This window comes from Anas platyrhynchos, chromosome 2 (genome assembly GCF_047663525.1).
Source record: "Anas platyrhynchos isolate ZD024472 breed Pekin duck chromosome 2, IASCAAS_PekinDuck_T2T, whole genome shotgun sequence".
Taxonomy (NCBI): domain Eukaryota; kingdom Metazoa; phylum Chordata; class Aves; order Anseriformes; family Anatidae; genus Anas; species Anas platyrhynchos.
The window spans coordinates 134,232,394-134,250,532 of NC_092588.1; the positions used below are offsets into that span (position 1 = coordinate 134,232,394).

General features: G+C 42.3%; 1 protein-coding gene across 2 annotated transcripts in view; it reads right to left on the reverse strand.

Moving 5' to 3' along the window:
• COL1A2 (collagen type I alpha 2 chain) overlaps nucleotides 1–8,570 on the reverse strand; it is a 36,708-nt gene extending 28,138 nt beyond the window's left edge. Inside the window, exons 1-7 of one of the 2 annotated variants that reach the window (XM_038173913.2) lie at nucleotides 8,363–8,570; nucleotides 6,588–6,598; nucleotides 5,947–5,964; nucleotides 5,241–5,276; nucleotides 3,620–3,703; nucleotides 2,208–2,264; nucleotides 2–46 (exon numbers count right to left, since the gene is read on the reverse strand). In XM_038173913.2, the coding sequence (XP_038029841.1) occupies nucleotides 2–46; nucleotides 2,208–2,264; nucleotides 3,620–3,703; nucleotides 5,241–5,276; nucleotides 5,947–5,964; nucleotides 6,588–6,598; nucleotides 8,363–8,432 (321 nt within the window). In that variant the 5' untranslated portion in view covers nucleotides 8,433–8,570. Of the gene's footprint in view, nucleotide 1; nucleotides 47–2,207; nucleotides 2,265–3,619; nucleotides 3,704–5,240; nucleotides 5,280–5,946; nucleotides 6,060–6,587; nucleotides 6,599–8,362 lie in introns of those variants that run through there. The other variant, XM_038173912.2, reaches the window with a different exon arrangement.
• Between the last annotated feature and the right edge of the window lie 9,569 nt (nucleotides 8,571–18,139).

Consider the following 18,139-nt stretch of genomic DNA (forward strand, 5'->3'; position numbering starts at 1 on the left):
CAGGGGGTCCAGATGCTCCAGGTGGGCCTCTAGGTCCCATTAAACCCTACGGAGGAAAAACATTTTTTTTATTTGTTTAAAAATCACTATTTCATAAACTCATCTATAACACCAGTTCCTGGCATTCCTAAAATCCTGGTAAAGGTAACAGTTTTCATTGTGCAATGTCCAAACAAAAGTTGAGGAAATTAAGAGATCTGCATAGGCAGTCCAAATACAAACAAATCTGAAGCCAGTGTGATGACTTAAGAATGTACCATTATGGCTGAGAACCTTTTGATTAAGCATCTTATTCTATTCTGCCTCATTAACAAGTGCTTTCACACAGTGGCTTATTCCTTTATGTACTCACTTCTTCCCTGTGCATGAACTTTCAGAGTTTAAGGACAGTCATAACAACACATTAAGAAAGGTTGTGTTTTGGGCAAATGGAAGTGTTACCATGAATTAGGAGGTTCATACGTCATTTTGAAAAGAAATCAATTTCCTCTTACAAATATTGAGCATACATCTATTTCAAATAGTGATCTAACTCTAATTATCCTAATTTGCTTGTTTTTGACTTATTTCATTTCACCTCCAAAATAAATCACTAATATACTCTCATTGGCTGATTTTAGAGATTTACATACAACTTGAAAAATTTGGTCAAAAATCACTCCTAAAAGGGATTTTTCTATAGATTAGTGCACTTCCTTCACTGTTATCTTAAGCTTCACTAAGCACACAAACAACTTTAAGCTGAAATTTAATTTAATCTTCTATTGTCCAAACGGATGTTTCACCAGACATTTCAACAGAAGCTATTATACTTTTACCTTCTTTTAAAATTTCATTGGGAACCCTGTTAGGTTTTTCTCATTGCAAGGGGGCTAACAGTTTTTCAATGGCTTATATACCATCCCAATGAGACTGAATAAATTTTCTCAAGGGAAATTAATGTATATTCATTATAGGCATTAACCTATGGAAGCTAATGCAATCATATTGCTATAACAGCATGCACTAGTTCTAGGAAAAAACAACTGCTACTGGACAGCCTGAATCATATGTGCTGCATAAGCCCTGTGAATCTTTTCACAAATTATATTCTATAACTGTTTTTCCCTGCTTTTCTGTCTTCCCAATCTCTCACATTTTCTTTATGGAACCTCGTAGAAGAGAGAGAATTTACTGCTTTTGCTGTCAATGGACCCTCACTGAGTCAACAATTGGAGCTTTTAGAAATGGTGACATGCCATATAAATCCTCATCTACATTTTATAATTTATTGTCAGACACTGAAGGCCAAACTTGATTAAAAATAATCCAGTTTTAATGGATGCCAATGTATTTTCAAAAATGAACCTGATGATATACTACTTTCAGGAACGGAAAAAAGTACTTGACCCAGAATACGACCCAGAATAATCCTTGGCAGCCTTCATCCTGCTGCTCACCCATCAGATGCATTGTCTGTGATGTCAATGCTTGCGATGAATTTAACCCATAATCTATCTACATGTACTGAAGAATACCTGCTAACATTAGGAATATTTAGAAATTCATGTAGAGAGGCAGACAACTCCTTAAGTGTCCATTTGAAAATAGTATACTGGGAAAGATTCCTCCTCAGAGTAACTATGTAGTAGCAAGTGCTAGCTTTCACTTGCTCAGAACCAAATGTAGTGGCCAGTGTTCTGCCAAACCTGTACAATACAAGGATGCCAAAAGGGTTGTCCAGAAGGGTTGTACAGCCATGGGAGATAAAATGGTCACTGACTGGGACTGAGATATTGAGTTACTTTCTAGTTCTGTGCGACTGAGATATTGAGTTACTTTTTAGTTCTGTGTCTGCTTTAGAGAGCATCTCTACAATTGATCTCATTCCTACAATACAAACTTCTGTCTCAACACAGGTAAAGTAATACTGTATCAAAGTATATGTCCCATATTGGATTACCAGATTCACAAAAATGTTATCAACAGGCAGAATTAAAGCACAAGACCTACTTGTGATATATTCAAGTTGAAGATACAGTTCTAAGACTTATTTCTAGCACTTCACATTGCGCTATGTCACAGGATCAGTTTACAGTCTGACTTGATATATGATCAAAACACAGATTTTAAAACTATGTTTTGAATTAATGCAGCTGGACTAGACTCAAAAGAAAATGCGAAATACATGTTTATGCAAGTTATCAAGTGCTAAATCTTATACTTACCATAGGTCCTGGGCCAAAGTCGGCCGCTTTAGATGGATCATATTGAGCAGCGAAATTCTGTGGGTGACAAAAATTTGAAATTAAAGCATGAACATTTTTTTTCTTTAACAAGTATTGATAGTTATCATTCTACATGTAACTGTCATCTGACTTGTTACATGATATGTTAAAGCAACATACTTAAAACTCAGTAAACATGGCCCTGTTACAAATACATTCATATTTGCTTCTTTCCAGAGAGACTATTTCACCAGGAAGACCCTTTTACACATTGGCCTCCAATATCTAAACAGTAGTAAGAAACCACTGCAATTGCCTGAACTGAAAATTAAAGATGTAGACTTGATGCCCATTAAAAATTGAAAACATTCCTGAATCTCTCAAATCATTCTCCTTAATGACAGAAGTTATGCATATTTTTTACCACATTACGTAAAATTCACGGCCCAGCCCCGACGCACTATTGGATGAGATGGGCCCTTCAGCTTCAAAAATATCTGCAGAGTATGCAGCCTCAAAAACACTGCACTGGATTTCTGACCTTTTATTACATAAAAGTCTTGTAGACAAATACACCTCTTGCTTTGTGGCATATATTTTTTTATCTCTTCACTAAAATGGAAGAGTTCTGTACAACACTATCAAAAATCCTTTTCTCACTTGCTTCTTTAGTCTACTAAAATAATAGAAACTAATAAAAACAGTTTTCCGTTTGCTAATAGGAAAATAAATTATTGCTATACATATTGAGGGCAAGAGTCCATGCCAGAGGATTTACTACACTAGCTAAAAAGACACTGTTTAATTTGTTTATGCTCCCAGCCCAGGCTAAAGTCAAAGAGTTAAAACAAGCATTTGACAGGGCATACATGATGGACACTTCTGCAGAAAGCGTGTATATGACAGTCCACTTGTGTTCTGCAGCATTAATGTGGATAGATGAAAAATTCTAAAGGAAGAGAGGTACTGACGTTTAATTATGGACTTCTAGCTTAAGGGTAGTTTTCCTCAAGCTTATTCCAGTACAGTTGCTTTCTCTTGAACACAACAGCAAAGTTGCGTTTCTTTTGTCCATCCACTTAACTGCACAGTTTTCATTTAGTTGACTCCTAATCCACATACTATGTTAGCACAAGTCTAATGCTAATTAATGGGGTTGATTTGCTCCTCTGCATAAGTCCCTGTTGAATATAGAATCCAAAGTTCCTGAGGAAATCCTAAGGAGTGCTTCACTGGAACTGGGACCACAAATTTCATGCAGACTCTAGTGGTCGGCATGATCTTCTCTTCAGAGTACGCTTCCTCTACTCTCCAGCAGAATGTCAGTGTTTTCCAGCAAATATACATTTAGCCTTTGGATGTCATGAAGCTCAGATTATCAGTTTCAGTAACATAAAATTTGGATGCCTTACTCCGCCAAGGCCTGGAGGACCAGGGGGGCCTGGAGGACCTGGTAGACCGTCTTCACCATCTCTGCCTGGTGGACCTGGTGGACCCTACAGGCAAAAGGAGGATTATAACGTGAATATTAGAAGTAACTCATAAAATCTCTAAAGTGATGAATATATTAACAACTGGGAACTTACAGCACATACTGCAGCACTGCTGTACATGCAGTTGCAAAGTATGTCCAACTTCAGAAAATAAGCATAGCCTGAATTTACATTGCCTTGCCACTCCTCAATCAGATACATGCTGTAGTTTCATATTTGAGAAGATTACTAGGGTAATATCGAACTATGCTACCAAAGCACAACCTCCAGATTGAGAAGTTTCATTTCAAGCAACCAAAGCTTGGATATGAACCCCAGGTTACCCATGCAGACCCACACAGCCCAACAGATTCTGTTTGTGAGAGCCAAAAAATTTCCCTGACAAGCTGAGGATTGGCAGGTCAGTCTTACTGCTATGAACTAACATATATCCAGAAAAAGTCAAAGGCCAGTTTTTAATCAACCTGGATTATCTGCTGCTATAATCAGAAATTTGATGACAATGAAAGAGCATTTTCCACAGGTTTTTGGTTCGTTTCAGTACCGCCACTTTGCTATCACTGCTATAACCACTCCAACAACAGCTTGAAGGGACATTTGTTCAGTCCAGAACATTTGCTCTTACATTCTATCATCCTCAATACACAAAGCTGATCGAGGTTTGCCATCACAGTATTTGAGGTGAGGCATTTCATTTGGTCTAAATAAAATTCATAATAAAAAAATCTTAAGGATTCCGAAAGGGACAGGTTTAGGCTTTTTGTCTTCAGGATAAAGCATGTATTTTACTTCATTAAACAGATGTAGATACTGGCAGCCTAAAGCAAATATCAACTAAGGGTGTGAATTTCAGAATACAACACTATAAAAAGCAGCAGCGATGCAGCAGCAAACCAGAAAAGCAGATATCAACAATATGAACATTACAATTAAATACAATTTAATTATAACATGATAATTACATTATCATACCAACTGCCTCTATCTACAGTTACATTCAAAATTGCCTTTAACAACACAATGTCCACTTTGACTGATAAGATGTGGATGACAGATGCCTAGCTGCCAAGAGGAGAGCTTTTTCAAGCCACCTTTGTAGGTACAGGTATCGAATGATCCTCTAGGCTACCTTTGTCTATTTGGGTTTGATGTTGACAGCTTATCTTTACACCATCCTGTTCAAAAACTATGTCTTTACGTTACAACTTTCTCTTTTGCGTTTTTATGCACCGTGTCCAGTACAAGCAGTCAGGAAAAAAAAAGGTTTGCAACCATCATTTGGAGTGCTAGGCTGTTCTCCGAACCAAAATCACATCTGATTAGGTACAATGACCATAAGTAGGTTGGAGTGGTATTGCCAGTGGCAGCGTTGGTACATAGAAAACTTGATTTCTTTTTTAATAAAATTGTACCTGTAGAAGCTTGCATGTATAATAATTGGATCTGTCATTAATGCCTACACTGTTGGTTTTTTTCCATACTGATTTTCCAACAACTGTTCAAAGACCACAAATAAATACGTGTCAATCTAATTCCTTACCCTTTCTCCCTGTGGCCCTTTGTCTCCTCTGGGGCCCTGCTGGAAGAAAAGAGAACTTAATGAGTTACCTGGAAATTTTCCAGGACAATACAGAGAAAGAGATACATTAAAAATAAGTAGTGTACATGAAAAAAGGGAAAGTGTACATGAAAAAAGGGAAAGAAGACTGCATATAGGCGTCCTATACCTATTTTCCATGGTATATTGTTTTTCTTCAATACGCTATTGAAAATATATTAGTCACTATCATCACTATGTCAGTCAAAGCATCACTGCACAGTCCACAGAAGTACTTACACAGTTTGTTTTATTCTCGTTTGAATAACTTGCTCTACTTTAACAATAGTGACTTTTAGAAATACAAGGGAATCTATTTAGCCTTTTAGATATTAGTGTACAGTTCAACTCATGAAACCCTTCTAAAGGAAATCTTGTGGAACAAGAATCCTTCCTTGAGGCAGTTTTGTTCTTCGTATGCTTAGTTCTGCTCTTGGATAAAGCAGGTTAAAACCAAAATTTGAATTTACCATGGTGTTAACCTGTTGCACCCACTGTTCCCTCTTTTTTATGTCCTACTCATCTCAGTGAACACTGGAAATAATGATTTAGTCAATATTCTGTCATCCAACATTCCACAAAATATTACTCTACCTGGGAATATTTGATGTCATCTACATTGCCACAAAAGAAAAATGAAAATGCTTACCCTTCGCCCTGCAGATGCCTGGAAGAGATAAAGCAGAGAATTAAAAAAAAAGATACAAATTATCCCAATATTTTAAACTAAACTACTGTACAAATTTAGGCTCATCTTCTTACAACTCTGTAATTTACATCAGTACAATATAGGTAAGTATACCCTATGCTTTTTAAATTACTAGGAAGGCTAAGAGTTTACTATCAAGTGAAAATATATGCACCTACATAAGAACATTCTATTGAAGACTGTCAATTTTATACTTATTAAAGCCTACAAATATAACATAAATGGAAGTCACACCTGAGTTCTTTCATAATCCTTCTGTGCAACGCAATTTAGCCTGGAAGATTGGCCTTAAAGTATAGTCATCTCCAATCCAAACTGCCAGGTATAACGTCCGAACACCACTGCTCAGTTATTTTCTCCTCATGATCTTTACACCTATGAAGGCAGTCTCTTAAAAAGGCCAGCCCACTTGAGAAATTGGGGTGGGTACATTTCCATGCAGTCCCTTCAGGATTTAATTGGTACTTTGCCATGGCCACCTTGGGAATTAAGGTTAGTAAATAATATTGCCCTGAAAGGGCAGCCTAGCCCGTTAATTGAAGTTGAATATTATATATTAGATGAAAAATAATCATACTGACCTCACTCACATCTGCAGGAAGAAGGGAAAGGAAAAAAAAAAGAGATAATTAGATTGGGGATTCAATGGTTTAAAAGGTTGACATTTCAGTATTTTAAATAAGAATGTATTTTTAAAAAGCAAAAAACATTTTCTTAATGTGATTATCTTAAACTGTAAGGACTCACAAGTGTGGTCACTATATCTTCCCAAGTCAAAACAGATTTGCTAATAAAAAAACAAGTAATTTGGCCGATACATAAAAAAAACCAACAGTTATTTTCTATAAGCCTGTTGTAAATGCACTTAAAAATATCTCCCTGGAAAGAAATACATGTATTTTCTCATATGTGTGCATGCAATAGATGAATAAAGCCAGGCATGATGACACGTGTCAAGTCACTAAATGGAAGCCACAACTTTAGTTTTTAATATAGATGGCCCCTCGCGCTTCTTATGGGGAATGGTTCTCCTCTAATGGACCCATTTCCAAGATGGGAAATGCCATTGTGTAACCAGGATAGCTTGAAGCTATTATCCACCAAATAGCAAGAAACTATTTTTGTATGTTACTTCCTTCTAAGTATGCTCTTGTTAATCAGATGCAGAAATCAACTTTTAAAATCTGTTTTCCAGACTTCAAGCAGTGAGTGATTTGGTTTTGGCTGAAACTTACCATGGTAAAAAAAAAATGTCTTTCACCACACTTCAGTGCCAACAATCTGACATTTTACTAGCAGGTTGTTGGGTGTGGCATGCCCGTCCCCCCAAAAAAGTGTCCCTTTGGGGGTGTTTGGTGGCTCTGAATTCAGATGGTTCACACAGTACAGCGGGAGGCGGTGTGCGGGACATCACCAAGCTCCAGAACAGAGGGCACAATACCCTTGGTAACTCAGTATAAGAGTTCAGAGAGCGGCTGCCTGCGGGTGCTGCTGACACAGACGGCTGCGCTGTGTTATTTGGGGAAAGGGCAGGGGCTGTGGGGACGTCGGGCTCCTCGCCCGAGCCTCTCAGCCCCCGCTGCCGGCCCGCAGCTGCCAGCCGAGGGCGCTGCTGCCACCTCCCGGCACGGGGAGAGGGCACGGGCCGGGGGCCAGGCCTTAGACGGGGCCCCCCGTGCTCGCCTCGGGCTGAGGAAGCCTCGGGGCCGGCAGCAGGGGGCAGCCGGGGTCCCCCCTCGGCTCTGCTGCCCCGTTCAGCTCAGCACGGAGCCTCCCCGCCTGCCTCGGGCCGCCTGCCCCCCTCGTCGGGCGGCTTAAAGCCTGCGGGGAGCCCCGGGGGGGTCGTGCGGTGCCCCCCGTCGGCTCGGGGCGCTCCCCGCTTCGCCTCCAGGGGGCGCGGCGGCGGCGGCCCGAGGGGAGCCGCGGAGGGCTGGGGGGGGGGGGGAGGTCCGAGACCCCGCTCCCGTCTCGGCGGGGCTTTAAGCATCTGTTCTCCTTTGGATGCGAGTTTGGGTTTATTTTCCCCTTTTCTTTCCCTTTTTCTTCTTCCCTTTTCTTTCTTTTTTCTTTTTTTTTTTTTTCCCTCTCTTTTTTTTCTTTTGTTTTGTTTTTGGTGGGGCTCCTCGGGCTAATTTTACCTCCTTGTGTTTTTGCCATCCTTTCTTAACTCTGGAAGGAAAAAACAAAAAGCAAAAAGCACCCTAACCAGCCTAGCCCCTGCCCTGGGACGGAGGTGGCACTGTTCTCCGGGCTGCCGTCGGCGGGGAGCACGGCGGGCACAGAGCGCGGAGAGCCGGCCGGCCAGCCGCCCCCCTGCCACCACCCCGGCCACGAACACGCCGAAAAAGCAACTTACGTTGGCTCGTCGCTAGGCACGAAGTTACTGCGAGCAGCAACACAATCCGCGTATCCACAAAGCTGAGCATGTCTAGACGCTAGACATGCAGACTCCTTGTGCCGCAGAGTCCCCCCCGGTCGGTGGCTAGCTATTCCCTGCGGGACGCAGGCATACAGACCCCGAGAAGTGCTTCCCCGACCTGTGCACACCCCCGCTGCCCGGCACGCTCAGTGACCCCGGCCCCGCTCCGCCCTACTTATACCGCAGGAGGGTCCCGGCGCCGCCAATGGGCGCGGGGCGGGCGCGGGCCCCGCGCGGCTCCCAGGGCCGTCACGTGCCCAGGGGTCGGCGGGGAGGGGGGGGGACAGGCAGGGATGGAGGCAGGGAGGGAGGGCAAAAAGGGAGGGAGGCGGCCACGCTAAATTGGTTCCATGCTTTGAGGACGTGGACACTTTGAGGCTTTCGGAAGGAAAATCTGACTCGCCGTCTGAATTTTTTCATTATTTATTTATATATATATATATTTTTTTTATTTTCAAGCCGTCCCCCGCCCCTCGCCCTGATTTTTTTTTTTTAATCATATTTTTTTGGGGGCTGCGCGGCCCCCGGGGACGCTCCGAGGGCTTTCAAAGCGGGAGCTGTCCAGCACCCTGGGGGTGGGCTGCCTGCCGTGCCCCTGCTTGCCCCCCCCCTCCGCATCCCCTCGCCCGCAGCGCCACGGCGGAGCCCCCCCCCCCCCCTTCTCGCTCTCCCTCCCCCATCTCCGCCGGGTTCCCCCTCCCGGCTTTGCAGCCGCCCCGGCAGCCTGCGGGGGTCCCCGTGAGGGGAGCAGCCCGGGGTGCCCCTCAGCCGCTCCCCCCAGGGCTGCCCCGCTTTGGGGGCTGTGGACTGTGGAGCCGGGGCACGGCCGGGGCACGGAGCCCCAGGGCGGCCCTTCGGGGCCGGGGGAGGGAGGGAGGGCTCGCAGCTTGCCACGTCTGCCCCGCAGCGGGCTGCTGCCGTCGGGGAGTGTGGGTGTGTGGGGAGGGGGAAAGGAGGGGGTCTGCCCCGACCGCCCCACAGCGCTCGGGGAGGAAGGGGGCGGCTGAGAGGAGCCGCCCGCCTTGCCCCTGGGGGTGACGGAGCCCCGTCCTCCTTCCCCGGGGGCTGCAGTCACCCGGGGTCGCCCCCCGCCGGCCCCCGCGGCTGAGGGGAGCTGACGTGGTGCCGCCGGCCGGGCCAAGCCGCAGCCAGCCCGCCCGCCCCCGGCCCGCCTCCCCGCCCGGGGGGCTCCTCCGAGCCCCCGCCCCGCTCGCTGAGGGGAGTCCCGGGGAGAGGCGAGCTCTGAGAGACGGAGCGGGTCCCCTCCGTCGGGGCGGGCTCCGCTTCCCTCCCCCGGCCCCTCGGCCAGCAGGCGGGTCCCGCTGCCGGGGCGAAGGGGGCCGCTCTCCCTCGGCCTGGCCTCGGGGAGGTGCCGGGGCGTACCCGGCCCTCCTCTGCAAGCTGCCTCGGTTACAAAGAGCGGGGGGGCTCCGCTCGGGGCGGCCGTCTGACGGGCACCCCGCTGGGGTTGTGTTCCGGGGGCCGGGATGAGCCCACGGGGCCCCGGCCGGGCTGAGGTTGTCTCTGGGGACCTGGGTGAAAGCTGCCACGAGTGCTGGTGAAATGGGTGGCAAACGTGGAATTAAACCTGGTGTCGGGCTGAAAAGTGGCATCGGCAAAAAGTGGTCCAGCAAAGTGTGTCTGCCCATAAAACGGGAGACCTACAGGCGACAGTACCAACGCTGTAATAAAAGTATACCCCATAAACAGCACAGACATATTCTTTCAGATCGTATCATATCCGTGATATCAATTTAAATAGGATTTAAAACTGAGCTGGGCAGCAAAGTTAACTGCTTCAAAGTTTGTACCGACACAAATCTACAATAGCCCACTGAGCTTCCAACAAGTTGAAATAATGATTGAAATTAGACCTAAAGCACTGAGGCTGGAGTCCAAGAATGAATGTTTCCTGACACCTCCGCTTCCAGTGAATAGCGGGGTTTTTAAGACTTGTCCCTTGAAATCAATCATTCGACTCTATAGGAGTTTTTCTTCATTTTCATCTTCAGATTAATTTAGTCTCTGTTGCACCAACAGAACATTCATCATCTGCTTATAATAATATTTAGAGTATTTTGTGATGAAATCTGTTCTAATTGCATATACACAATGTCAGGCAACTATTGCTTGCCTACTTAAATGCATGCTTTCAAGAAATGATAGCCCTTCTCTACCAATGGATGTCTCTTGGAGGTGCAACACTGTGGATACATATCCTGACCAAACTGAACTAAATCATCATTTCCCTCCCTCCTTCCCCTCAAATTTTACACAGGAAAGATGAGCCCCCAGCCCCTTCCCCCCCCCCCCCAAAAAAAAAAAAATACCCCTCAGACACAGATTTCCAGATTTTCAACTACCTCTTCTTCTACCATGAAGCAGATAGTTGAGGAAGAGAGAGAGACACAAGCTCAGCAATGCACAAAAGCTCTTGAGATGATCAGCTAGGGTTCCTAACCTTCACAAGATACATTTTTGGTGTGCTCCAACTGTTTCAGGATTGGAGCATGTAGGTCAGTATACCCTTGTCTAGAAAAAAAAAAAAAAAGATGGAGATAAAGAATAATAATTCATTGGTATGGCACTTTTCCCATGACAAAAAGTTTCTGTCAAAACCCCACCATGCTGAAACACCCATAACTGAAATTCTTTAGGACTGGCAGCTTTGACATAACTTTCTTGGATGCATACGTGATCTGCAGAACCTGTGATGCCCTTGGTGACTTTGTTCACTAGTACACATCCATTGTCTTTTTCCATATTTTTGAAGAAATAATGATCTTTTTGTCTCTACCATCAGCACTGATTCAAACAACACTAAATGAGTTCAGGGTAAGTGACAAAGGCCTATTAAGATGGGTATTTTTATCATAAATATACTGTCACAACTTCCATTGTAAAGGTAGGTTGCATTGCTCACCTACTCTGTCTAAGCAAGCAAAAGTCTTCGTACAAAACCTGAGAAAAAAACAAAGTATATATATAAAAGTGTGCTCACTGCCTTTGGACCTATAGTGTGAACTTGGAGAATATCTTTCCTCAAACTGCAATTACTGCAAATGTTTGCTGTCATGCAGCTATCTTTACTAGTACAAGAACTCTAAATTAACAGAAGTAACGTGACAGCTTTTGGAGCCATTAGCATAACTGAAATGATTTGATCAGCCAATTTTAACAAGGACACATCTGAGAACTCATTTTCTCTTTGCATCGTATTCATTTAAAGGAAATATTTCACACGGAAGCCAGTAATGCCTACGGCACAATTTAAACTGAAACCAACGATAATAAAAAAAATAACCTTTGGAAAATTTGCTGTTAAGTCAAGCTTTGAAAGAGATGACTCTCCAGGTGATGTCAAAGCAGATTTATTTCTTGTAATTTCGAACAATTCATTAGAATGCAGACCTAAAATTCCAAAAGCTGTAACTATTTTTAATACACTGGGAAGCACTTGCCTTGCTTACTCCTTTAAAACTTATCATCCATCCATCCATCCATCCATCCATCCATCCATCCATCCATCCATCCATCCATCCATCCAAAGAGTTTAATAATCTTTGGCCAGTACCATAGTACAAGAACACACGGAGCAATGCTAGAGCTCAGAGAAAGAATCTACATCTTTTTAGGCTCCAGGCAAACCTCATAGCCCAAGGCGGATAGCTGGGTTTAGCATGCTCTCAGAACCCAGTTCTCCTCAGGCTGATATGAACGGGACAGCCAAAGTATTTGTAATTGGTGCAAATAGTTATTGATTTCTCTGCATCTATTTCAATGCAAAGCTTCACACATTCAGATAATGAATACATGCCCAACTATATAGCAAGAAAGCTACATAGGGGAAGTAGTTTCCCAGTGGGACTCCTTTTAGTGGTGGGGATGGTTAAGTGACACAATCTGGCTCTAGTGCAGTGCTCTGGTCTTTCTTTTGGAGGATACATGGAGATATGAGTGCCTATACAAATTAATGCAACACAAAGCCGATCCCTGGATAGATTTACTTGGTGTCTGCTTTGTAGACATATTAGCTTAATTAGATCTAGCCTGAGTGAAGGTGCTTATGACTCTGTACTTCACATCTTAGCAAGGTGCAGATGGTATCTTGCTCTGAATAGCAAGGAGAAAAGAATCTCTGTCAGTGGAGAAAACACAGAAATGGGACAGCACATCCCCCTCCCTGCAATATGTTGTTTCATGTTGCTTTTTTATTCCTGACTGCTTAGTTAAAAACAACAACAATAACAACAACAAAGTAAAACAGTTGTGCCAAATCTTTATAGGAACAGCCAGAGGAGAGATGAGAGAGTGCAAGGAACTTCCACCAACTCTCTGTATACTGTGTTGAAGGGCCAGGTACACAAAGTCTCTGTGGTCAGGACACCACTCCCTTGTAGGACTAGAGATATACAGAAGTCTAAGAGCATGGCATAGGTACATAAAAAGACTCTGTACTGGTCCATGGACCAGCATTCAGGAGTCTGTACAGTGCCACTGAAAGGTATGGAAGAGTCATAGCCATTGACTCTTGATACTTCCCAGGTATTCTAAGACAGTTCTTTCAGAATCATCTAAAATGTCTTTTGAGAATAGTCCAGAAAACTGACTTTTAATGAGAAACAAATAGGTTCTACATTAACAGATATAGCAGCTGCTGCCTTTAGTTCCTGTCCCTGGGGGCTCTGGACACTTGAAATAAATCATCATTCATTGCTCTTAGCGGGAGCAATGGTCATGGATTCTCAAGAAGAAGCTGCTGGTAGGCATGGGGAAGAGAGTTGCAGATCTGCATTCCATGTGGGAGTGCTGTTAAAGGGGTCAGTAGGAAAATTTAATGGAAAAATTTCCTCAGTTATACTTAAGACAAAAAAAGAGGATTACTCAAGTCTGTTTCACTGAAACTGAGATGTCTGGGTATCCTTCTCAGATGGGATAAACTTCTGCAGTCACAGTCACACTCTCAGAATACTGTCTACTTATGTAGAATATATATATATGTATATATATATATATATGTCTTTTTGTTTGTTGCTCCTCAAAGGTTACATATTTAGTAATTGAAGAGGTTAAAAAAAAAAAAAAAAGGCTTAGTCCACATATTGATAGAAAACCCAGTTGGTCTTTACCATAGCCAAACTTATTTATCAGGCTTAAGCAAATTCAGGACACATAGACTACTTTTAAAATCATTGTCAACTTGATCTATTGCTCTATGACACTGAAGATCATCCAAAAAAGTAACACAATAATAAAATAATAGATTAATTTGCATCTGAAAGTTAATTTTAAAACTATTTTTTTTTAGGACCGTTTGGTCTTCACCTCCATTCCATTTAATAAAGTATAAGTCTGCACAGGTATTATAATGAGCCCTACACACTGATTCTGTTCTTCCTCAGACAATAGAATGGAAATTCCCATTTATTTCAGTAATAGCAGAGCCAGGCCACTATTCACTACAGTTGCAAACCTCACAAGCTTGGAAAATCTCACAAGCATCTAAGCCATATCATAAATATTTTGGCATTTTTTGTTTGCTTTAACTATCTTTTGTTGGCCCATTCCATTTACCAGCATTTGAATTTTGGTATAAGGCACAAACAATTCTCATCGAAAACAGAAGGCAAAATAAAATCGAGGCAGGTGGTCCTTTCAAAATGATCATTGGCCTCAGTGAATTCTAGTAAAAGCAACCCAAAATAATGCTAAAATAAAGCTTATACCACTGTTAATCAGCACATTTTTGAAATGGAGATCAAATAAGAGAATGTAAAAAGTTCCATTGCATCTTTGAGGCATAGCCCTGTAGTGACAACTACAAGGACCTCAACATGAGGGGACTTTCAGAATTTCATTTTCATTATAGACAGAGAAAAGAAAATGAAAATGCAATGAATTGCTTGTAGCAGATGTGTGTAGCAGATGTGTGTAGATCCATTCCTTCAAATACTTGACAGGCTTGGAAGTGATAAGGTCAAGGACACAGAAGTACACAGTGGAGTAACTGAGCATAAGCAAACATGATCATGGGCTGTATTTGTTTTGTATGAAAATGTATTTGCACAAAAGTTTCTGGATAGTATCATATAAAGCTCTAGTTATTACTTGATGTGCTTTTTACAGCAATCAAAATCACACATGCAACATTACAGGAGACTGCCATAAAATGGTACATTGCCTTGAAATTAACTATTGAAAAAGTTCACTGCACAGTTAAGGAAATAAATAATAATAAAAATACAACCAGAACTGTTTATAGCTGGTCAAAAAATAATCAGTCTTTTTGTTGTTTTCAGATTCAGAGTTTCAATGAACATGAATAAATGTTAGTTTTCTGTAGCAGGCAATAAATTCTCACTACTAGAAAGCATACATAACTGATGATTTAAAGGAAAGAAATATGTCTCTGAAGGAAGCACTTCCAAACTGATCCTTCATTATATGGATACCATTTGGTATGCGTGCTGACAGTCTAACATAAGCATCAGTGCAAGTGAAGGCTTGTTTCAGACAGCGCGCATCACTAAAGCTAGCTTCTGAAGCAGCTAAATTCCCACAGGCAGTGGGTGTAGTTTTCAAAGACAGTTAAATCCCACTTTGAAAGATGAGGAAGCATCCAGATATTAGTAAGACTCAGAAACAAAGTTGCCCCGTCAGTCCAGGCTTTTCCTTGACTTTAAAACATTTCACTCCTTGTCATCCCACAGAAAAAAAAAATAATAAAAAAATTATTTTAATTTTAATCCTGCAGAGGCCTGAAATGCTTTCATACCCTACAGAAGCTATGGGCAGATGTCAGTTCTGCTTTTTGTGGGGTTAGAAACACTCCTTCCAGAGTAGAGATTCAGGGGAAATCATCAGAGTGCTGACCACTTGCGGATGTCCTTCCCACAGCTTTCTAGTCCCCATACAATGAAAAGACACAAGCAAGATTTCTTGCTGCAGACTAGGAAGAAATCTTAGACCATCTGAATACAAGGGCTGATGGCATATGCTCATGTCACAGCAGCAAGTGTAAAACCTCTGCAGATGCAATCACTCATGTGAGCCTCATCTGAGCACAGTATCTTGCTACGTCCCATCATTACTTGTATACCACAGTGTTTCCTTTTTTAAGTGGTAGAATCAATGAGTGGCATACAGCACGGCATCTCACCCTACAAGACTTTTTAAAGCTGCTTGTACTTTATTAGAAGCTTATATAATGCATTAATGGCATCATTCATTGTAATAGCAATGAAAAAAAGAACAAAAAAGAACACAAAACAATCAGGCGATTCCATGAACCTACCACCAGTTTCATGAAACTTGCAGAATTTTAGTATCTTCTTGGGTTCTTCCATTGTTTCTGCTGGAGTAGGCTACAAGGGGAAGCAATGGGCAGGCAAACAGAGAGAACAAATGTTTCCTTACTCAGGTCCGTCATGCCTTCAAACCAAAAGTACATCTGCTAAATGTTTCTGACACTATTCAGCACATTATACCTGCTTAGTATTACCTTTCCTTGCTACTAAATAGTGCTAATTGGGAAAGAGTGGTAGCTCTCCATTCTCTCTCCTATATGGTTTTCTCCTGCTTGAAATGGTTGCTAATCCATGGGTTGTTATAGTCATACATAACCTTGTGAGATATAGGCACCCTTGTTGTAACAGTGTACTCGACTCTTTTCACAGGGTGATACCTTCATGTATGAGATTTTAATAAGATATTTGACACGTTAAGCAATAGATCACCAGACTTACTGAATCTCTTAAAAGGGCAAACTGGCAGTCCTAAAACACTGGGAAATCTCAGTGTATTCACCTCAGGAAGTCAACAGGTTTTGTCATAGGCATGATGATGAAAACCTGGCATGGTGGACTTGATGCCACGATGCCCTGTAGGACAGATGGTGACGAGTGGGGCTAAATCACCAGTGAGCAGGCTGCCCTGCTCTGAGGTGGCCACAGCTAACATACCGAAGAGCATGCGTTGGGAATGCTATGGTGCAAGGCTCAAGGGCATGAGATGCATGGATTCCCTAAGCAGCCCCTGCATGTTTCCTGGAATAATTTGGGATTGCAAACTGAGTAGCCTGGATAGCCTCAGGAGGTGTGATTCAGCAGCTGCGCAACCTCTCCTGCAGCTGGTCACAGGATTGGGACTACAGGCTGCAATCACATCAGAGATTATCCAAACCGAAAACGAGAATGTTCTCTTAAATTTTTTGCACCCAGAAAAGTCTCATAGCCTTGATGTTTATGCAGTATCAGCTGTGAAGACTGTGTTTGGGCAGTGAGTTTTGTCACAGAACTCACAGTATCTCAGGATTTCCTTAATCAGAAATAGGAAAGAAGAAAGCTTGCTTCTATTTTAACTCCACAGCAAAACTTTGTGGAAACCAAACCCTTTGATTGACTAGCAAGGGTTAATTTGCTCATGGTTTAATTTTGCTCATGAGAAATTATCATGGTTCACAAGTTTGACTTAAAAATGGGATGATTTAAAGAACATTGTAATGTTTCCTCTCGTTCCTATTTGAGGAAACGCAGCAGGAAAGAGTTATACAGAAACATAAGACAACTCACTATTAGATATAAAACACACATGGAGAAACAAAAAAATATTTAGTTAGTTAAAAATAGTATGCTTATTTATCCTAGGAGGAGGTTTTGATTGACGTTTGCTGATGGTATCAAGAACAACAATATTTCTTGTCTACTATAGGAGATACGCTGAATTAGGGATAAACTTTATGTAATACATAACTAACAAATCCATCATGTATCAGGTAATGTATTAACTTGTAAGCATACAGAGTGAAAATGTAAGCCATTCTTGCTTAGTATTATGGGATAGAGACCACATGGCCAGATTCATGGGATTAGATTATAGACTTCTCCCCAGTAAACTGACTTTGGATAAGGACACTGAGCTATACTGATCCAGGTCTGATCTGTTGGTACATTCATGAGAATTACAAAAGATGAGTTTGAGTCTTCCTTCCCTTGTGAGCCTCTGTGCCTGCAGCCTCCGTGCACTCAGTGGACTTCTTCCAGTGACAACTAGGGAAGTTGGGGGAAAAATGAATCTGAGGAGGTCATGGGCAATGCTTCAGGCTTTTACAAGGAAAATTTGTCCGTGAACTAGCATAAAAGATTTGACATCATAATTTGGTGAGCAGCTAGCCTTTCTTATTCTAGTCCAAAATACAGGGGGAATGTCTGGGAAGAATTAAGACATTGATGTTTTGTTTGGTAAAGAAAAAATCCTGTTGTAAATCCATCCTTTCACTGTTATTCTTAAGTCCATAACATTTAAATTTGCTCTTTCTCTTCTAACTAAGATCTGTTTATTTATTTACTTATTTTATCGGGAATAGCATCTCAAGAACAAGGGGAGGAGCATACTTAGACAGACCTCAAACATTCCAAGTTCCAGTGAGTTATGGATCAAAAACTTCATAGCAAACTCTAGGAAGTTAAGAAACTGCCAAAATGTGGAGCACCGTTCAAGGTATATCACATATTCAGTGGGTCCAATTCTGTCCTGCAATTGTCTGTGTTTGTTCTTGTATTGACTGATGGGGGTAGCTCAAAGGTGGTGAGGTGGGAAACCCTTTCTTCCAAGACTGGCAGTGAAGATGCCAGACAAGCATTAACTTGCCTGTGAAAACTATCAGGACACTGAAAGGAAGTAGCACATAGTTTTCCTTATCTGTTAGAAAACCAG